The sequence below is a fragment of the Aegilops tauschii genome, chromosome 4, assembly GCF_002575655.3.
Source record: "Aegilops tauschii subsp. strangulata cultivar AL8/78 chromosome 4, Aet v6.0, whole genome shotgun sequence".
NCBI classification, from domain to species: Eukaryota; Viridiplantae; Streptophyta; class Magnoliopsida; order Poales; family Poaceae; genus Aegilops; species Aegilops tauschii.
In genome coordinates, this window is record NC_053038.3 from 488,935,411 (window position 1) to 488,956,675 (window position 21,265).

The following is a 21,265-nucleotide window of genomic DNA, read 5'->3' on the forward strand; positions in this document are numbered from 1 at the left end:
GCGGGCAGAGCCGAACGGTGCGCCTCCGCGAAGGGTCGCTGCTCACTCGGACTACCCGCCGGCGCCGCCGCACCGGCCGCTCGACGTTCCCCGGCTTAAACCCTCCTCCTCCTCGACCCCTCGCCGCCCCACAGCCGCTAAACCCAGCGGAGATGCGGCGCCTCCACAGATCCCTCCTCCTCGCCGCCCGCTCCAGCCCCCTCGCCCGCCACCGACCCCCTCCCCCTCTCCCTCTCCACCGGCCCCCGCCTCCCCGCCCGCACCGCCCTCTCCCCTTCTCCACCGCAGCCCTACCCACGCCCCCTCCCCCCGATGCGGCGCCAACCGCCCAGCCCGCCGCCGACGCCCTCGCCGCCCTCGAGGCCGCCGAGCGCCAGGAGTCCTCGGGCGACCACCAGAAGGCCCTCGACCTCGCCCTCAAGGTGCTCGGGCCCCTGCAGGAGTCCCGCGGCGGCTGGTCGCTCCCGGTCGCGCGCGCGCTCCGCCTCGCGGGCGCCGCGGCCTGCCGCCTCGGCTCCCTCACCGACAGCCTCGACTCCCTCGAGGCCGCCGCCGAGATCGTCGGTTCCCTGCAGGGCGGGGGCGCCGAGGCCGCCACCGTCGGCGCCGCCGTGCACGAGCAGCTCGCGCGCACCAAGACGGCCATCGGCCGCCGGTGGGACGCGGTGGCCAGCTTCCAGCGCGCGCTGGAGCTGAAGTGCCGGTTCCTGAATGCAGGGAGTGCGGAGTTGGGCGATGCTTACAGGGACGCCGCGGAGGCCTACGAGGGGGTGCTCTGCTTTGATAAGGCGCTGCCGTTGTGTCTGAAGGCGTTGGAGATTGCCGAGAAGCGGTCCGGTGAGGGATCCGCGGAGGCGGCCAAGGTCCGGAGGATCCTCGTGGTTGCTTATACTGGGATGGGTCGGAACGAGGAGGCGTTGGAGCAGAATGAGCTTGTTAGGATGGAGTATGAGAGGTTGGGGCTGGATGCAGAGCTTTCTCTGGTTGAAATCGACGGGGCCAGCCTGCGTATTCTGTTGGGGAGGACAGAGGACGCGATGAATGACCTTAAGAAGGTGATGAAGCGGGCTAGCAAGGAGAGCGAGGAGCGTGCACTAGCATTTGTCGCGATGGCGAAGATTTTGTGCTCCGAGGATAGGTCCAGTGACTCTACACGGTGCTTGGAGATTGCTCGTGAGACTCTTGATGCAAAGCGTTCCGTAAACACTGAGCGGGTCGCTGGGGCATACACCGAGATATCGATGTTGTATGAGTCAATGAATGAATTCGAGATGTCTTTGTGTTTGATGAAGAAAACACTTGCGTTTCTCGAGGGTGCCTCAGGGATGCAGCACATTCAGGGGAGCATCTCTGCAAGGATGGGTTTTCTCCTCCTGCTGACAAAACGAATTGATGAGTCTGTTCCTTTTCTGGAGAAAGCTATTGAGAAGTTGAAGAACTGCTTTGGACCACTGCATTTTGGGTTAGGATTTGCTTACAAGCATCTGGGCGAGGCTTATATTGAAATGGGTCAGCCGGAATCATCTCTTAAGTTCTTTGGTCTTGCAAGTGACATCATTAATGCTGCATTTGGGCCGAAACATGAGGATTCCATTGAGATCATTCAGTGCATTGCAAATGCGTATGGACTGATGGGGAGGTAATTTATTTTGCCCTGTTCATATTTTACTAGTCTTTGAAATAAAGATGCTGCTATCCTGTACAGTTACCTGTAGGCTATTAAATTATCCAGAGTTTATCTATGGAACTGAAGGCAGCATGGAAAATGTCTCAGTTGAAGTACTATACTCCCGCTCTGCCGTCGTAGAAACTGACTGAGCGATTTTGAGTTAGTGTCAGAAATATCGTCAACATTCTATATGTGTTATGTTGTGTAGCACATTCAATAGTATTTCATTTGCTTTTCCTATATGAAGTAATTGAGCAACTATATGGTCTATTGCCAATTATGATTAGTAGGTCATTATGCAACCACTGCTGCAGTTGTTGTTTGCATAGAAGAGTCTCCGGAAGTCCTGCTGTTGGTGCTTGCAAAATAACAACAACAACAACAACAATAATAAACTTTGCCTGCAGACTTTTTGTTTCCATATCGTTCTGGTGGTCTCATAGATGAAATATAGGAAGAAAAAAATGCTTAGTTGTTTCCTAATACAGCAAGGGACAGCCCTACATTGAGATAGAAAGTAACTGTACACAATTAGAAGGGAAATCCTGCTTACAGCACAGTTTAACCTTATAAACCCGAAAGTGTAAACTTAAGCTTGGCCAAGTAGGGATGTAGTGCTAATCTGCTAGTACTTACTAAGGGCAGAAAAGGTACGAGTCGTGACAGCTTAAGAATTGTAATATATACTATTATAATTATAAGTGATCTTTCTCGAGCACACTCCATGCCTACCTGCAGATATGGATGGATTTCCCATTAATTAGCAAATGTAACACTCTTGTATGAAAAAATGAAGATCCCATGTTTGGTGCTTTATGCCTTTATGACTAATGAATGAATCCGAAACTATATCCAAGTTGAACTATCTGTAGGTAATGCTTGTTCTGTTGGTTTGTGTGATGCTGTCAGCATTTTGCCGAATTGAACTCCCCCCTAGTTTGGCGCATGTACATGGTAAAAAGCAGATGCTGCATTAATTAGCATATGCGCTGTTGAGCAGTCGGTTATTTGATTGCTGACTTAAATTTATGTTTTGTGGGTTATATCTGTTATGGAACAACTGGATGCAATTTTCTGACCATGTTCTATCGATTTATAGTAAAGCACCTCTTATATATGTCGTGGATACCCCTGTCGCTATTTTACATTCGATACTGCTTCTTATTGCAGCTACAAGTATGCCATGGATTTTCAACAACGAGTTATAGATGCTTATGAAAGCTGTGGCCCTGGTTCGGCCTATGAGATAAGAGAAGCTCATAGGCTTCTAGAGCAGATAAGGAAGAAGGCGGAAGGGTCACCTTCTGCAGTATTTCCTGCAAATTCACTGCCCGTGCTTCCTGAAAACCGATAATGCCTCTCCTGGCATCTGTTAGATGAAGACGACTCAGTGGTAAACTAAGATTTCATCAGCGACCCTCTCAGGTCTTTTAACTACTATTTTGGCGCCCAATGTCATTATATGGTTCATTTATACTTACCAATGGAATTAGATGTGATCACGTCATGTGTTCTAGTATTTGGGAAGACAGAGCATGCAGATTACCCACCTTCAGATTATAGGTAGCATGTATGGTTGTACACAGTTTTCATCATCAATATTACTTGAAGAATGTTTCCATGTATTTTCTGATTTCATGGGGATCTTGCCACAATTATTTCTGGTTGGACTGGATTGACAATATTTAGCTACTATTCTGACCATTGTGGTTGAATCAGCTGCCATTAACTACTTTGCCGAACAAGTAAATATAAAAGAGTATCTCATGAAAGTGGCAGATAAACATCACTCACGGGCTAGGTTGGGTGCTGTGACTATATCGTTCACATCTGCCCTGTGAATTTTCTGTCATTTCAAGCATACCTGCCAAGTTCCAAATGGCAATACAACTATTGCCTGCAGGAGTGCGGTTGTGTATTAGGTTGTGCATCACACATGTTGATTCGCTGTGCCCAGCTATCTACATTTTTTGTTCATGTAATCTCCCTTGGGAAAGTGAGGACTGTTTGATTCTTGTGGTGCTTTCACTATTTGCTGCTGAGCGTCGAGATTCTGTTTTATTGATGATCATCTGGAAAATGACACTTTTGTCCTCTGGATGCTGAGTTACATGTACAATAGGGTCCAAGTCAGGAGTTTTTCCTCCCCTCCTGAGTAGATGGAAATAACAAAGCAAGGTCCTATAAAAGGTCCCCGCACTAACAGTGCTGGCAATGTTTCTATACCCAAATAGTTTGGTAGGTAAATGCATTTTTTTCCTTTCACTCACATGTACATATATGAGGCCCGCATTATAATTTTGATTCTCCTCAGTTGAAGCTCATATGCGATACCCAATATGGCCATCCATTTTAGTACTACTCCGCATTGTAACCAGATGCGCCAAATTCACCCATGTAGCTTGTCTTTTATAGAAGGTTTTACTTATTGCTGTTATTTGAACATTCCATGGGAATGGGATCACTAGTATGCTTCACACAACAATGTTCCTACGAAACTTGGTAGATCTTGGATGACTTTTGGCTTTTGCAGGCAGTGCGGCACATTGTTCGTGCATTGGAAATCTGGGTTGCCGCACTTTGGCGCTTTGCAAATCGATACTACTTGGAGGTGTATTCATCACCGCAAAACTGGATGTGTGTGCAAGTTGGAGATGTCAGGTGGGTGTGGGACTGCCTACAGTTTTGCGGTGACCCACCCTATTATTGATCATGATCTTTCGCAGTTCCGCTATCCAGGCAGCAATGCTCTCTTCTCTTGGGAATGCCAAATGAGTGCACAATCCTTGCAATGGTGGGACTGGGCAAAGGACAAAGGCAGGAACAGAAAGAATCCCATTAATCCCCAGCATGTGCATCCGCTAAGATTCGAGCTATGTGATTGCTGGTAGTAGGACAAGTTGGTAACCAGTCACACGTTGGATACATACTACTCTACTCCGGAGTAGTATCTCGGGCCGATGCCGGCGGACAGACAGGAAGGTAAGCAGTCCAGAGGTGTTCGTTATCCCGGCCGGGAATCTGCGCTGGCGCGTTCCTGTTGGTGAGCTCAGCGGCCTGCACGCAGATGATGATGCGTATGCAACAGGGATGGATGGTACGGCGCGCTGGTAGTTTGTTAATGGCGCCTGCTGAAGCAGCTCCGGTTGACCGTTCTCCCGCTCCGCTCCGGCCGGCCAGTATAACACCAGTCGTCCCAGAGACCACTGCGCCGGCCGCCGTACTCGGTGGTCTCGCCATTCCATTCACCCCGAGACGCCAAATTTGACAAATTTGACCTATAGACGAAATCAAATCATAGAATGAACTGTCCGTGAAACTATTTCACGCGGCTGACCCGTGGCGCCTAGCTCTCAGGCGCTGCACTAGTGCAACGTCTGGGAGCTAGGCGCTGCACTAGTGCAACGCCTAGGAGCTAGGCGCTGCACACTGACTTAGTAATTTTCTGATCACACGGATGCGACGCTGGCCGTGTAGCGCCTATCTGTGAGGCGTTGCACAGTGTAGTGTGGCGCCTTCGTGTCGGGCGTCACACAAAAAGGTCAGCCGCGTGAAATAGTTTCACGGATAGTTCATTCTGTGATTTGATTTCGTCTATAGGTCAAATTTGTCAAATTTGCCCCCCGAGACGCCCCGCATCCATCACGCTGTTACTTCAACAGTTGCGTTCACTCTCTCTTCTGCGTCTGTCTGTTCTGTCGTCTTCCGTGCCACTCCCTCCGTCCTACTCCCTTTGTTTCTAAATATTCGTCTTTTTAGAGATTTCAAATGGACTATCACATACGGATGTATATAGACATATTTTAGAGTGTAAATTCACTCATTTTGCTCGGTATGTAGTCACTTATTGAAATATCTAGAAAGCAAATATTTAGGAACGAAGGGAGTATAATACAAGAGCGTTTTTTACACCAGTTAAAAGCGTTCTTATGTTATGGGACGGAGGGAGTACATGGAACGCATCGGTGGGCATTGATTATGAAAGAGACTGGACTGGGCATGATTGCGGTGTCCTTGTAGTTCCATCAGCCGGCGACGACACGGAGCATGGTGAGGCAACCATCCGTCGCAGTGCCTTGTCCCGCGCAAGTGAAAATGGTAGCGCGTGGTGACCATGCATGCATGCATGCGGCGCAGCGATGCCCACTACCACCACCTTCCTTCTTGTGAGCGAGCCCTTGCATGCACTAGCTATGTGGCACACTGTGACACTGTTACGTACGGATGAGGGGCTTGCTTCTTGTCCCTCTGGTCACAAACAGTCTCTCCATGCTGCTGCTGCTGTTTGGGCTTCAACTCTCGAGGTCGGGGCATGCATTGGTCCCCGTCGCCGTCGCACCTTCAACGTTACCTTCTTTCTTCTCCCAACGTTTTCACGCAGCAACAACAACAAACACTGTTGGCCCTCGGTTCCAGTCAGCCTGTCTTTTTCCTAGTACCAAAGAAAGGTTAAAAATCTCAACGAAATTTCAGTTAAACTTCCGAAATTTCACATATTTCAGTGGGGTCCGAAATATTTTTAACCCCAAAATTTCGATGCAGATTCAAACTGATTTTAAAATAAATTTAAATTATGCTAAAATTCATTAAAATAAAGTGAAATTGGACATATCAAAACCCGAAACAATTTCCAAAGTTTCGCATATTTTGGTGTGGTTCGAAATTATTTTGTTTCCGAAAAAAAACCTCCGTTCCTAAATTTCGGTGTGGTTCAGTATGGACCAGATACGGATGAATATAGTTTAGATCTCTCAGTATGAATATATTTTGGTGTAGGTTCACTCATTTCGCTCAGTATGTGTAGTCCATATTGAGATCTCTAAAAAAACTTACATTTAGGAACGGAGGGAGTAGTGCACACAGTGCAGTCGTACCACCAACAGCTGCTAGGCGAACAATGTGGTACGTACGAAATACTGCACGAGATTGCAATATGTCGACCCATCACAGTGACCACTACTGTAGTAGTATACGTCCCTCTAGTATGTAGTCTCTACCCGAGCAAAGGGGGGGAAAGGACTAGCATTGCAGCTTCAGAGCAGGGCATTTTGCATTTTTGCCCAAAAGCTCACGTTCAGGGGCTTGGCTAGTTGGCTGCTAGTGAATGTCATTTTCTCTACTACTATAGTACAAGAAATTTTAAACTTGGGAGCCATCCATCCTGAGCAGAGGCACTTCTTAGCCGTTGATTCCCTCTATGGAGTGAATCCTTGTCGTTTATCATAGCAAACTCGAGTGATCCAACGGCTGTAGTTACCGGGATTCGCTCCATCCAGTCGCCCGCCAAAACGAGGTGGGCGGGATTTTTCTGGACCGATCGAGACACTGCACGGCTACCTGCACACCTTGCATCCTCACGTGATGGTGACTAGAAATTTTCTCATTCAAGATCTTCTATGGCTGGCTTTTGTAGTACCTATTGTGTAAACATAGATTTTTTTAATGAAGGAACAGATATCGTATTTGCAGTTCGACCGGGACACCACGTGCACTGCACGTGCGTCGTACTAGTAACACACAGTACGTGTTCACTACCACTACCAGTGAGTCATACATACAGCACAGTACCGGCAGTTGTTGGCTTGTGAAGGTCTCACCCTCCAGCAGCGATAGACCAAGACTGAGGTCCTTCTGATGGCCGGTGGTCAATGTCGTCGTCTTGGCGCTTACGCGTTGGCAGGCATCAAACAGTTAAACCTCCATGGCAGCAGGAGGGCCTCTGCATGCCGTCAAGAGGAGGACCCGTGATAAGCTGACACATGAGCTACAGGGAGTGGCCAGCCAGCCAGCCAGCCAGCCAGAGGAAAGATGCACGTCCCAGTGGCAATCTCGAGCTTGATCCTCTCTTTGCCGAATTGCCAGAAAATCCACGGCCAAATTAGTTAAACGGCTCACTGCATGCCGACAAAACTGCGCCGGCCATCTTGCCAATGAGTCCTGGTCCATGGGTGGCTGGCTGAATCTGAAAGGTTTAGGGCGTGTTTGGTTGCCGTTTGTAAGTGGCTGGCTGAACCTACCACCACATCCAAAAGAGGTGTCTGGCTGGCTGGCTGAATCTACCACCACATCCAAAAGAGGGTGTCGTCCTACCACCGCAAGTTCACCATCAGCGTGAGGGGTTAGTATATACCACCTCATCAAAATATACAGACCATCAAATAGTTTTTAAGCCCTAGCTACACAAAATGTACGTCGTCATCGTCATCGTCGTCGTCGCCACCACCGCCATCGCCGTCGGGGATCATGCACGCTCACAGGCAGCACTACTCTAGTAGTAGTGCTTGCCCAGCTAGCTCCTGAGCCATAGCACCCTGTGAGCGTCGGCCATGGCAACAAACCCAACACCCTGGGCCTTGTTGTCAAGCAAGTGGCTGGGAGCTGCCATGAGAGCCTCGTCGCTGAAGCCACCCTGGTGCATGACAGTGCCATACAGGTCAGGGTGGACGTCGAGGGGCTTGCACTCCCTGATGGCTGTTGCCACCTCCTTCACCGCCTCAGTCATGCTGCAGAAGACATTGATCTCCTCCTCCATCAGGCCTCCTCTCTTCTTCTTCCTATCATGGACGGGGTCAAATGGCTTGTCGAAGGGCTTCGCAGCGGGCTTGTCAGGGCCATCGAGGAGGGAAATCTGGCATGGGAGAACCAAGAGGCTCCCCCGAGCCCATGGCATGCTTCCCAATTGCCAGCCCGAAGGAGAAGATGTGCTGCATCTGGTTGTAGTTCTGTATGGGTGTGTTGAGGAACTCAGCGTCCCTTGGGTGGTCCTAAGAATGAAACCCAAGTGTTGTTAGTTGCGATTAGGAGTAGGCAATGGTGGACAGTATGAAAAGGAAGAGGGCTGTGAGCTAACCGCGACATGGCCGGCGTAGTGCTCTGCCTCCAGAACTATGCAGCAAGTGTTCTCATCCCATGAGGCACCGCTAAGGTCTCTCAGCCTGGACACTTGGATCCATCGACTTCTCCACTTCCTCAGGTGGTTGTACACCTGGGTGGCAGACACCTCTTGCCCACAGAACTCGAACACCTGCTTCGCAACGGTGTTCAAGTGCACCTCCTTGAAGCCCTTGTCAGTCCTAACTCCACTAGAGATGAGCTCACACATCTTGTTCAGCACGAACGTGGACATGAACGGCTGCCACTTCATGTTGTTCGACCTACCATCCTTCTTTGCCTTTGCTGCTGCTAGCTTGAGTGCAGCGGCAGCAACAGCAAGAGCAGTAGTTGGCTCAACGAGCACTACTGGCACCTAGAGGGAGTTAGAGGCGAACACCTCTGAATCAGGTTCCATCTGGGACATAGGCTGCGAGTCCTCGACAAACGATGGAGCAAGCTGGCTGTCGGACACGACAAGGGCCTGACTAAGATCTTGCGTCTGCGTGGTCATGTCCTACAATCGTAGCACGCATTGACAGTAAGCATAGCACACAACATACCGGACAATCGATGAAAGCAGAAGCATACATGTACACGGCTCATCACTATCATAGTAAGCACATGCTTCATCGCTATCATACCAAGCATACCGGACAATCTATGAGCAGGAACATACAACTACAACAAACAGCATGCTACAAATGGACAACCAATAGCTACAAATCACATATCTAAGCATGATTCAACACAAGCACAAGGTTCAACTTCAAACTCTACTACTAATCTAGCCTACCACATGCTTGAACATCTAGCCTTACCACAAATTGCAACCACAGCATAGCAATCAACCATAGCAGCTCACAGATCTGACCACTAATCAACCATGCATCTAGATCAAACCCTAGCTGCAGCTCAGATCTAGCTAGAAGGAACAGAGAGAAAGGGGATTGAACTCACAGAGGCCATGGCTGTAGCTTGAGGACGAGGGGGACGGTCGTGGAAGATCAACGCCGGCCGGTGAAGGAGCGCCGACGCCGTGGACCGCCGGCCCATGAAGATGCGCCGCTTACCTGCTCGTCGGTGCTGATGCGCGTCGGCTGGAAAGCTCGAACGGAGGGAGAATGGTGGCGGGAGTTGGGGCGGTGAGGGAGGGGCTAAATAGGGGTGGACTCGGCGGGAGGTAAGCCGAAATCCTCCCGCCGATTTTTCGGCGACGCGGGCGAGCTCGCGCCATCTCCCCTGCTCGCACGAGGGGAGAAGCGCGTCGCCCTCCCCTGCCTCGCACGAGCCAGGCTCGCGAGCTACTGCCGATTCGGGCATTTCCCCTGGGCCTGTCCTGGACGTGCTTTAAGTTCCGTGCGATGCGGGCCGCACAGTGAAAGCAGACGACCAAACGGGCCACTTTCTTCCCGCGCGGGCTAGGCTGGGCCTAATGCGGGCAACCAAACACGCCCTTACGCATTTGCTAGCATGCATGTACAGCCGGGTTTCTCAAACCAGCCAAACTCTGTCATGTCCAATATAATGCATAGAGTCAATGAATCCAGGCATCCCTCACCAATGTCTCTCTTCATTTTTCTTCCGTCTCTCGGTATCTTCTTCACTGGGTGCTCTCAAGTACTCCAGTCCATAGATCTGGATCACACCTACGCAGAATCGTCTTACACACTCGAGGATGAGATCTTCTCCAATGCGATGGTCGATGGGGCATCCATAAGCAAGGACTCGCATGGTGGTTGTAATCTTCAACAATTGACTTGCACTTGTTGCCCTGCTACATTCCTAGCTTCTTGGTTGAAATCAAGGACCATGTTTCTCCACAACTTCTGCAATGGTGTTGAAGAGAGATCACTGCATCCGGAATCGGCGCCGAAAATATTAAGAAGGGTATACTGCGTTCGGCGCAAATGTAATCCCTCAATGGACCATCATGACCCATGACTCTTATCTCGAAGAAACAACCTTCGACCAAACTAAGAATCACACCCTCGTCTCCTAAAATCCTCCTCCATAGCGACCACAGCATCAACTTGAATTAAACATCTCTCGCTTCCTACTCCGACGATGAATCATCGACGATCATCTCGCACAACCTCTTCATCTAAACATAGAAGACTTTACTGATCCATTTTTTAGATCTTCCTTTGATGAAAAAACATAGAGACAATTCGACAAACACCTTATGGCGGACGGGGTCGGAGTGATAGCGGCCAGCGATGCAGCTCCGGCTAGGGCCCCAAGACGGCGGAGAACACCACCAACGCTGCCTAGGTGGCCACACAAGAGCTTCCCGGGTGTGGAGGTGACGAACGGGTCTGGGTAATAGGGGCGGCGACAGCAATCGACTTCTCCAGTTCTGGTGCCGTCGACCGATTAGGGTTTGCGCTTGAGTTTTCTATGCCATCTCCAAGGTCGCTCGGATCGACTCCGGGTTGACCACAGGTGGGGATCATGTGAGCTACACAACGGCGGGTTCGTCGGTAGCGAAAAAGCCGATTTTGGCGTCGTCTAGTGAGGAAAAGGTGCGGGAGAGAGCGGCAGAATTGTGGGATGTCGGCGTGATCCAATTCCACCGCCGAGGGGTCGGCGACGCAACGGCAGGGGGCAGGTCGGTGCCACGAGGTAGATCGAGTGGCCGCGTAAATGTCCTAAGAAGTCGCGCGTCCAGACTAAAACTAGGCAGAACGTTGCGGTTTAGAGGAAGCAGAGTTATATTTTTGAGGACTACTAGAAATGCCCTTAAGTTAAGTTGCTTAAGTCTGACCATGTTTATAAAAATAAAATCACTTGCTAAAGATGAAGTGCTATATATACAATAGAGCAAAGAAGTAAGCCAGTGTTATTATTGTTGAAATCACTAATTAAGAAGCATTGTTTGTAAAGGTCACTCCCACCTCTCCAGGTTGCAAAGAGATTTTTTTTGTGGATCCGTTTATTCAAAATGTTTTATCTTTTAAACCATGCGTCAAAATTTTGAACCGTTTCAGCATTGGATTCCTCATGTCAAGATCTTCAAAACTAGATCCCATGTTGATAGGTTTTGACGGAACTTTATTTTTCACGAAAAAACCGGATGAAAAAACTGAACCGGGACCATTTTTTTTCGTTTCCAAAAAGAGGAGCAAACCCATGCCTCCATGAGAAGCAAGTCCGTGCTCTCGCATAAGGAAAAAAAAGAAAACATGTTTTTCCCCGTTTCCGAGAGGCATAACCGTGCTTCTCGCTGAAGCAAAACCGTGCCTCTCGCGAAAGAAGAAAATGGCATTTTTTTCGTTTTCGAGAGGCACGGCCGTGCCCAAATCCGTGCCTCTTGCCGAAGCAAAAAAAAACGCGTTTCTTCGCGCAATTTTTTTGTCCAAAAGTTAAGAAAGACCGGTGAAAAACCGAAAAGCCAAAAATCTTCGAAAAAACCATCTAAATATCCGAAAACGCTTGCGAGAAAATAAAAATGAAAAACAAAAGTCGAAGAGAGCGCGAAAGAAGATCTGTCGTGTGTAGCACCTGCCAACCAGGCATGACTCAGCGTAGCACCTGTTGGCCAGGCATGATTTGACAGCTCCACCAAAGCTCCATGCAAAACAAAGCCGCTCCACCTCCTGCCTCTGTGTACCAGCGCTGCTCCACAAACGATGCTCCCAAGAGAGAAACGGCATCGTAGTACCGCCATCGCCTGATCTGGAAGACCAGATCCTAGGATCTCCTCCGAAGCAGCATGACTGGGTCGACAACAGTTACACGACGATGCCTTCATCAAGGTAACGGCGCAAAACGCCGTCATCGCCAGCCAACGGCTCGGTTTTCACCAGCAACTATATACGTCTCTCCGACTCATAGCCGAGACTAGATGACGAATCTCAAGATCCGACCACCCAGCCGCGGGCCGATCACCTCTGACGGAAGAGATGGCCACCACCGCCGACTCCACCGGTCAGAATAGAACTGACCGGCGGTGCCGCCGACGACCACCAGCCCTCCACGCCGTCGCCGCCGCCCGAACAGGGCTGGCCACCGCGCCCGCAGCCTGCGCCGCCTCCGCCGCCGCCGCGCCACGTCCATCGCCGTTGCCGATCGGATCTGACGCGCCTGCACACGATATATACATCAAGCAGAGATCTTCTAAACAAATAAAATCAAACAGAGTTTTTTTTTGCGGGTAACAACCTGATACTCCATACAAGATCTCAACGAACGCAGCCTAGATTTCCTCTGTTTACTCAGGAAGATAGAGAAAAATCGATGAATCCACGGCTCCCAGGAATCCCTGGAGTGAAGGTAAAGCAGCACGTGAAAGAAAACCTTTTTTTTTGAAACGGAGGCAAAAGCTTTGCCTCATCCATTAAATAAGAGAGAATAGAGTTTGTTACAAGTCACTCAATACACGGCATGAGATCACTCTCGCGAAATAATGGACCCTAATTTTTTGGCACCGGCGATGACCCAAAGGTTGGCCTCGGTCTCTATGAAGGCAAGCAAAATAGTTGGAGGAGCGCTCTTGTGCTTGAAGACCCTTGCGTTTCGCTCATTCTAGACAGTCCACGAAACAAGCATGGTGAGGGACGCCTTAGCTTGGCGGTTTGGCGTTGGCGTTGTCGCAGGTACTTGCCCACCAAGCCTTAACTAAGTCGAACAGGGGCCAACCGTTGGTGTGAAGACCGAGAATATGGTATTTGTCAATGATCAAAGACCAAAGCCTTCGTGTGTAGCGGCATTTGTAGAAGAGGTGAGGCCCACATTCCTGCACTCTCATGCAGAGAGGGCAGAGACCACACTTGGGCCACCCACGTTTTGCCAAACGATCGGCAGTCCAAATTCTGTCTTGTAGCGCCAACCAAGCGAAGAACTTGACTTTTGGGGGGCCCAAGCCTTCCAAACCATTTTGCCTAGCTGCAGTTCCAGCAGCCGAAAGGGCGGCCGCCCTACCCCCACCTAGTCCTGGCCATCTCAGGCCCGGCCCTGTCGGCCCACCCAGGCCCGGCCCTAAAATCCAGGGCCTAGGCCCGATGGGCTTGCCCATGGGCCGGGCTTGGGCCTGAGTTTTGAGCCCACCAGCAGGGCCTGGACGGGCTTGGGCTTGGCATATTGGCATTTTAAGGAAGAGGCTCGGCCCAAGGGCTTTTCTGGGCTTTTTACCAGATGGGCCGGGCTTGGGCTTGAAAAATAGGCCCGATGGTAGGGCCTGGGAGGGCCTGGGCCTCAGTTTTCTGCCATGGGCTTTTTCAGGCCTGGCCCAAGCCCAGCCCGGCCCGGCCCATGGCCAGATATACCCCCACCCACCGTCCTCCGAATAGGTGGTGGTTCCGGTCACAACATCCAAAACGCGTGCAGGCCCAACGTTTTCCCCGCCGTCGGGCTTACATCCGTGCCCGTCCATTCGCACCGCACGGCCGGGGCGTTGTATCAGTATCATCGTCGATACATGGAGGCGAGGCGAGATGCCATTTCCCAATTATTCGACCGGGTAGGTTTCCTTGGTCCCCCATGGCCATGCATGGGGGCTAGGGCTGGCCGGCTATGAGAGAGGAGGGAGGCACCGCTGGCCGGAGTGTGGTGTCCGGTGCCCGAAAGCACGCCGCAACGTTGACATCTCACCCTCCGTTAGCAGCCCCCCACTCTATACATATGATTGTGACACCCTTATACGTACTGATGTGCCGGACGGACCAGCTAACCGAATCTACCCCAGCTATAGAGCTAGCCCGACTCGGCTCCATCGTGCGCCCGCGTGATATCACCTGTAAAAGGTTTACTTTACATAACTAACTAGAGTACTAAAATAGCATTGACCTTTCGCTGCCATTTCACAGAGCTGAGGGTCGTTAGTTTAAGATCAAATGACCGTCCTTTTCTCTTCTTCCTCACACAAAATTTCGCTTATCCAAATTGCAAATTCAGTTCAACCTACATGTAGCTACCGTGTTTCATAAAAAGTGCGAGACGCATGTTTTTTTCATGGACTGACACGTGTTTTAGTTTGTTTTTTTAACACGACGCAGATGCTCATCATACACGCATACACTCACCCCTATGAAGATGCGCACGCACATTATGCCCTTACTTTTTGATATATGTTTTTGTATAAATGGTTTAGTTGAAGTTGAAGCTCCCAAAGAGGCCGCACCCGCACACAAGCAGAAAAAACTGTTGCATAGCGAGGGGCCGCGCGTACGTGCGGTTGTCGTTGGAGCTGCCCGCCATTTTGGGCGTACGCGCGCGCCCAGCCGACGACGATGCCGCCGCCCGGCAGCGGCACATGCGTGATGCATGCATGGCAGGTGGCGCACGCCCGCCACAGGGCACGGCACGGCCGGCCGGCCGGGGCCGGGGCCGGCGAGGTAGCTAGCTAGCTCGCTAGCTTCCCGCTCTAGCGTGTCTGTGCATGGTGATGGATTGGACAACTCCCGGTCTCCACTGTCAGGCACGAACCCGTCGCGCTGTCCGTCCGTTCGTCCGTATACAAAGCTGCCTCCATGCCATGCCATGCCATGCAATCAAGCCAGCGCACGCACGCACGCACGCACGCACGCACGATCGACGGACGGATGCATGCCACCGCCAGCATGATGGCCTGATACAAAAACAAAAACCCTTTCTCGTCCCAGGCGCCACCACCTTTTATGCCCCTGTACTACGTGCAGGCGTACCACTGTGAGTGGCGTGCATAGGCTAGCTAGCTAGGCAGCGTGCGCCGCGGCTCCCCGGCCGGAGACGTCCAATCCGCGCGTTAACCACCCGGCCGGCCGTGCATATGTATTGGTACTGACCTCGGTGTCAGTGATGTGCCTGCAGACAAATTTTACTCCGCCCGTCCATCATGGTTTGTACTGAATCTTAGGCTCCAATTTCACTGGCGAAACGTTTGTTTTATACTGTATATGGCACAACATCAAATGAATTTCTGCACATATGCATACTGAATTTCAATACAGTACAGACGCAAGCGCTAATATAAACGCGCATACACTCATCCCTAGCTATGAACGCACACACGCACACCCTACACCTATGAGCACCTCCGAGAGACTGAGCCGGCATATCATCTTAAGATTATACGAAATCACTATAGACGCCTCGTAATCGACGGGAACATCTCCTCCCACTGAAAGCGTATCACCGGAAAAAAATCTAGGATAAATGCGAGCATCTGGATTTGAATCCTGGTGGGCTGAGGATACCACTGTCCACCTAACCATCCCAACTACAGGTTGATTCACGCCGGTGACAGAATCTTGAAGAAGACGGCTGGGTCATGTATCATGGGCGAATTAAGGTCCCACGGAGGAGAGGCATGCGATCGATCCATCCATCCACCCTCCAACTGTAAAGCGCAAGATCCATACGAAAGAGACGTGCAAACAACGCCGCGCCTAGCAAGCTAGCGCGCACGGCTCGGCTGTCCACCGGCCACAACACGTACGTACGCCGCACAACCACACCCAACATAGCTAGGATGCTACAGTAGTATGTAGTAGATACTATCATCCGTTGTTTCTCCCCCGTGAATAGTCATGCATCGTTGCGAAAAATGCCAACTGCGCTCGAGCTATACGGAGCTCGCTTTCAAAATTCAAATTTCAACAGCGGAAAAAAATTGTTTTTTTTGTGAGCACACAGACACATGTATACTATGTATGTGCAAAATTTCACAACATTATACTTTCACACCCAGGTACATAAAAAAGACAAATGCGTATTTTCAAAATGGGCCCTTTATTTTTGTTTTCAGCCTACAAATCACAATATTTTTAATCAAAATTTCACACGTTCGTGCATAACACATATATGTTTCCATGGATTTTTTTTCGGATTTGTTTTCTAAACTTTTAAATATGCCTTTTGTTCTTTTAGAAATACCGAGCTCCCACGAAAAGTCTGCACTCGGTTGCGAAAAATGCTCCGGTGCTGCTTCTACTACAACTTACTACTACTTGCTTAATTGCCAGCGTACATATGGACTGCCTACAAAAAATTAGAGTCGACCGCCATGCCATGCATCTAGACGCGGCCGAGGAGCGGATTTACACGTACGTAGGTACGTAGGCCTACCACCGCTACAGCAACGTACGAAGGCCAATGTACAATCGATCGATCGAATCGAAGAAAGAATGGGTATGAATGTACTACTGTCATACTGTGGCACTCGCCTAGCTCTGCTCGAGGAACTCCCGGACGACGGACACGTAGAGCTGCCGCTGCTTGGCGTCGCACGAGTCCATGGAGAGCGACCGCCGCATCGGCTGCACCGCCGCGAACTCCTCGTTCTTCCTCGTGCCCACGGCCTCGTCGCCCACGCTCTCCGCCTTCTTCTTCCGGCCCCTCCTGCCGTCGGACCAGGTCTCGCGCTCCCCTCTGACCTCGATCACGATGCTGCCGCCGCCGCCGTCGTCGTCGTTGCCGCTGGTCGGGAGCTGCTCGTCCCGACGGCAAAAGGCCGGCGGCGGCCGATGGTAGTGCGGGTGCGGGGCCGGCAGGGTGACGTCCCTCCGGCAGAAGGGGCACCGGGCGCTGCCCTGCAGCCAGGTGTCGATGCAGTCGATGTGGAAGGCGTGGGAGCAGCCGGGCAGCAGCCGGACGCGCTCCCGCTCCGCGAAGTCGCTCAGGCACACGGCGCACTCCGACACGGAGATCCTCGGCGCCATCGCGTCCTCCGCCGCCGTGAACCTGACGACGGGGAGCATGCGGATGAGCGGCAGCCCGAGGCCCCGCTTCTCCTCGGCCGCCGCCAGCGGGGCGGCGCCGGGGCTCACCGTCGCCGGGCCGCCGCGCGAGAGCAGCGCGCGGAGCGGCTGGCACCTGGTGACGAACGCGTAGTAGCCCGCCAGCAGCGCGAACGCCGCGAGTATCCCCACCACGGTGATCACCACCATCGGGACGCTCGCGCTCGACGACGACGACGGCGGCGGCGAGGGGGGCGGGAATGGCGATGCCGAGCTCATCTTGTAGGTAGCTGGCTGGCTGGCTTGCGCGCGCTCTCGCCCGACCTCGCTATCCGGTCGGACGGATACAGTTAAAGGCGGAAAGAGAAGGCCGAGGGAGACGTGGAGCGGCTCTCTGCACCGAGTACTGACAGACAACCGATGGCGCAACAGCACGGTGCAGCGAGCGAGCGAAGCGTGAGGTTCCGCTACAGAGGTGTGGTGCTTGTCTGGGGATGCACGGGGTCGAGGTTGAACGCTCGCGATCGCACGACCCGGTACGTATTTGAGGCACGGGCGGCCCTTGCAGTCTCGCGTCTATATGGGCGGCAGTTGAGTAGGTGAAGAAGAAAGGAGCACATTTTGCACAGCACAAGTGCCGTACGCGCCGTATGCGGTACGTGCACGGGCAACCACTAGCCACTAACGAGAGAGGCAGTGGTCGCGTGACCAATTTGTCCAAGGGAGTTGTTTTTCGGGTTGACAATCAGGCGCAGGAAGAAGCCCCCGTGCTTTCGAAGTTGTGATTAATTTCGCCCCATGCGCACACAGCCGCACAGTGACTGCATGTGCTTAGTGGAGGTCAAATTCCCCTGGGACGGACACAGGACGAGCTCAACTGTTACACTGACCGATGGACTGGGAAATGAGCGAGATGGAAACAGAGGAGCGAGGGAGGGAAGGTTCGTACGTTATACGGGCTCCCTCTTCGGGAGGCACCGCGGCCATTTACGCCACCTGCACTGCACAGTAGCGGTACATCACTCACATGCGTTACATTACGCTGGCTGCTGGGCTGGGCCCATCAAGGGGGACCGACCGGTTTTCTTCAACTGCCGCCTGTTGAGTGAGACCAAGACCTCATCATTAGGGATGAGAGCGGGCGTCCCGCATAAATATAGGATTAGTTCAAATTGAACCAAGTAAGAGTGGGGCAATCATAGCTACCCTAAACCAATTTTGCCTAGAAGCGGAGCGGATCCGACGCCGCTCTGCACTCAACGTCTCATAATACATGCGCACTATGTGTACCTATGTTATTTTATACTAGCACAAATGCCCGTGCGTTGCTACGGGAAAGAAATTTAGCGTGTCCGTCAAAATGTTCATCAGCGTGTTATACACCAGACGATGGCAGGTAGGCGGATTCCGAGATGTAGTCTTATTTTTCTTGCAAAAAATCAGAAATTGAATTGATAATCCAACTCTTAGACTCTAAAGGAATTACTTTTAAAGACAAATTTGGCAGCCGGCGAGTAGGCTACACCAATATCTAGACTTCTTTTTCTCGTAAAAAAACAAAAACTTTGGAAGAATTAACTTTAAAGATAAATTTGTTAGTTTGTTTGGACCCCGAAAGGATTTATTAAGTCGCAAGGAAGCCGCGCGGCAACCATAGTGTTTTTCTCAAGTGAGATGGCCTTGGCCTCGAACGACAGTGGATGGGTTTTTCAAAATGGTCGCCGAACTGGATCATGTATGTACTCCTAGCTTTCGTCCATCGAGGCTAGGGTGTTAATGCTTGCACCTCTTTGATTATTATGCATGCGTCATGTATACTTTTCATGTCTGCTAGTTTATTTCACTTTGAAGCAATTCATGCGCATGCTTTTTCTCAGGTTAGATTCCCATGAAATCTCTTATTGGCACATACTATTAGCCACCTGCAAATTTAATTTCTTGGTTTCCCTAGCCACACACAGGCGAATTTAATTTCTTCGTTTCACTCAAGTAAAAGAAACCCACACCGCATCCTCTGTCTGTTGATGGCTTAACTTGTTGATTCTCATTACTCATAGGTGTATATAAATTGGTGAACTTTGGTTTAAATAAGTGAGGTGGGATTATTAATTGATAAATGAATTTTATCTTTTGGCATGCGAGTCAGAGGAGCTCGTGTCAGGTGGAGGCCCAACCGAGTGACTTACATGGCCCAGGTTGAGGCCCAGCCAAGCGACAACGTACGAAGAATTTTTCCTATATATAAACAAAACAATTTTTTACCACTAAGGGATGAATGGACAAAAAATTTGGAGAAACGCACCGTCCTTTATTAGTAGTTATAGATTGTGTTCCTTCGTTTAGCAAGGGCCTTGAAGATTGCACCCACAATCATGCGGAGCCAGGATTGAGGCCAAGGAGATATCAATGGTATGCCCCTCCTCTGGCACCATGAGTCTCGCGGCCTTATGCTCCTAGATGCGTCTGCAGGCCTTTGTCGGTCGCTCTCCTTGATCGGCTTTGCCAGGTTCACATAATTAAAAATATGGCGTTCAATACTTTTTAAAATATTCATGTATTTTAATAAATTATTTAATAAATATGAAAAATCCTCCCGTAGTTGTAAAAATATATTTATTTCTATGTCTAAAATTATGTTCTTCAAATTATTAATAAGGAAAAGAAGGAAAGCAAATGAAAAAATATTCATGAAATTTTAAACACAATTCAAAAAATTGTTTGCATAATTAAAAAAGGTGTTCTTGCATTTGATAAAAAATGATCATACATTTAAAAGTAAGTGTCATCATTTTTTTAAATGCTTATGAATTTTCTAAAAAAAGTTTGACATGTTTTGAACTTCGTTTAGAAAATTATGTTAGTTACATAATATTTCTTAATAAAAGAGGGAAATATAAAAAAGAAAGACATAAAAAAATTAGAGACAGGACAAAGAGGAAAAATGAAATAAAAGCAAAAGTAGAATAAATAAAAGGGAAAAAAAGAAAAAAATAAATAAATACAGAAAAAACAGAGCCAAACTCGAGGAAACTAGAAAGGATCACAAAAATAAATTGGTACCATGGAGATAATAACAATTTTAGGGAGCACATGTTCTACCTACAGCCATGTTTGCAGTGGAGTAATCTTTGTTAGAACCCCTCACAAAAATCTCCGTTGGATTTATGTTTGCGGGCGTGAATGTGCTTGATCCTAATGTATGTGTGACATCAGTTGGCAATATGGAAAGGCCCATCATAGCTGCGCAAAACAGGTGCCGCGCATAGTGGAGTCCGTATAAAAACCGCATGCTCCGCTCAACCATGCTTGGGCCTCTAAGGCTGATTCCTTCTTATTGCCTGCACTGGAGTGGCATATAGCAATTGGGATCAATGTTTACAATTTTTTTCTTTCTTTTTGAGGGAAAGAGGGTCCTCCCCTCCGATCATTTTTTCTGAGAACAAATATCAGCATCTTCATTATCTTCACGAGAGCACGACAAAATGATGAAGATGACCCCAGCGGCGGATCTAATTCTCCACGTACTGCAGGGGATAGAGATGAAATACGCACCGTGTGAGGTGATATCCAAGTGCCCTTGTGCTATATGGGCCAACCCTTCAGGTTTTCCTCCACACCTGCTTCCCAACCTTACCAAAACCGGGTTTTTTACTTTCTTCTTTCTGTTTCCGTATTCTTCTCTTTTATCCTTTTATTTTTTATTTTCAAATTCTAAACATTCTATGATATTTAGGGGAAAAATGAAATTTGAGAACAATTTTGAAAATTGTTGACAATATTTTGAAATTCGTGAACATTTTCTAGAATTCAATACCATTTTTTGGAACTCGAGAACATTTTTATGAATTTGTGGACCTTTAATTGAACCCGCAAACTTTTATGAAGAAACTTATTAATATTTCTTGAATCAGCATACATTTTTTTAAATTTTGCGATTTTTTTTGGAATTCGTGAAGTATTTTAAAATTTCTCAACATTATAGGAAATTTTTTAATATTTTTTGAATTTGTGAATCACTAACAATTTTGGATTTGTGAACATTTTTTGAAATTGTGAACATAGTTTGTGA

At 49.6% G+C, this 21,265-nt stretch overlaps 2 protein-coding genes across 2 annotated transcripts; one reads left to right on the forward strand and one right to left on the reverse strand.

The window, feature by feature from the left end:
• On the forward strand, positions 1-3,294 carry LOC109780185 (protein KINESIN LIGHT CHAIN-RELATED 2). Its single transcript, XM_020338765.4, has 2 exons — positions 1-1,639; positions 2,840-3,294. The coding sequence occupies exons 1-2, from the start codon at positions 153-155 to the stop codon at positions 3,021-3,023; spliced, it is 1,671 nt and encodes a 556-aa protein (XP_020194354.1). The 5' UTR covers positions 1-152; the 3' UTR covers positions 3,024-3,294.
• A 13,125-nt stretch (positions 3,295-16,419) lies between these two features.
• On the reverse strand, positions 16,420-17,914 carry LOC109780184 (RING-H2 finger protein ATL1-like). Its single transcript, XM_020338764.3, has one exon. It carries the CDS (start codon positions 17,473-17,475, stop codon positions 16,684-16,686), a length of 792 nt encoding a protein of 263 aa, XP_020194353.1. The 5' UTR covers positions 17,476-17,914; the 3' UTR covers positions 16,420-16,683.
• Between the last annotated feature and the right edge of the window lie 3,351 nt (positions 17,915-21,265).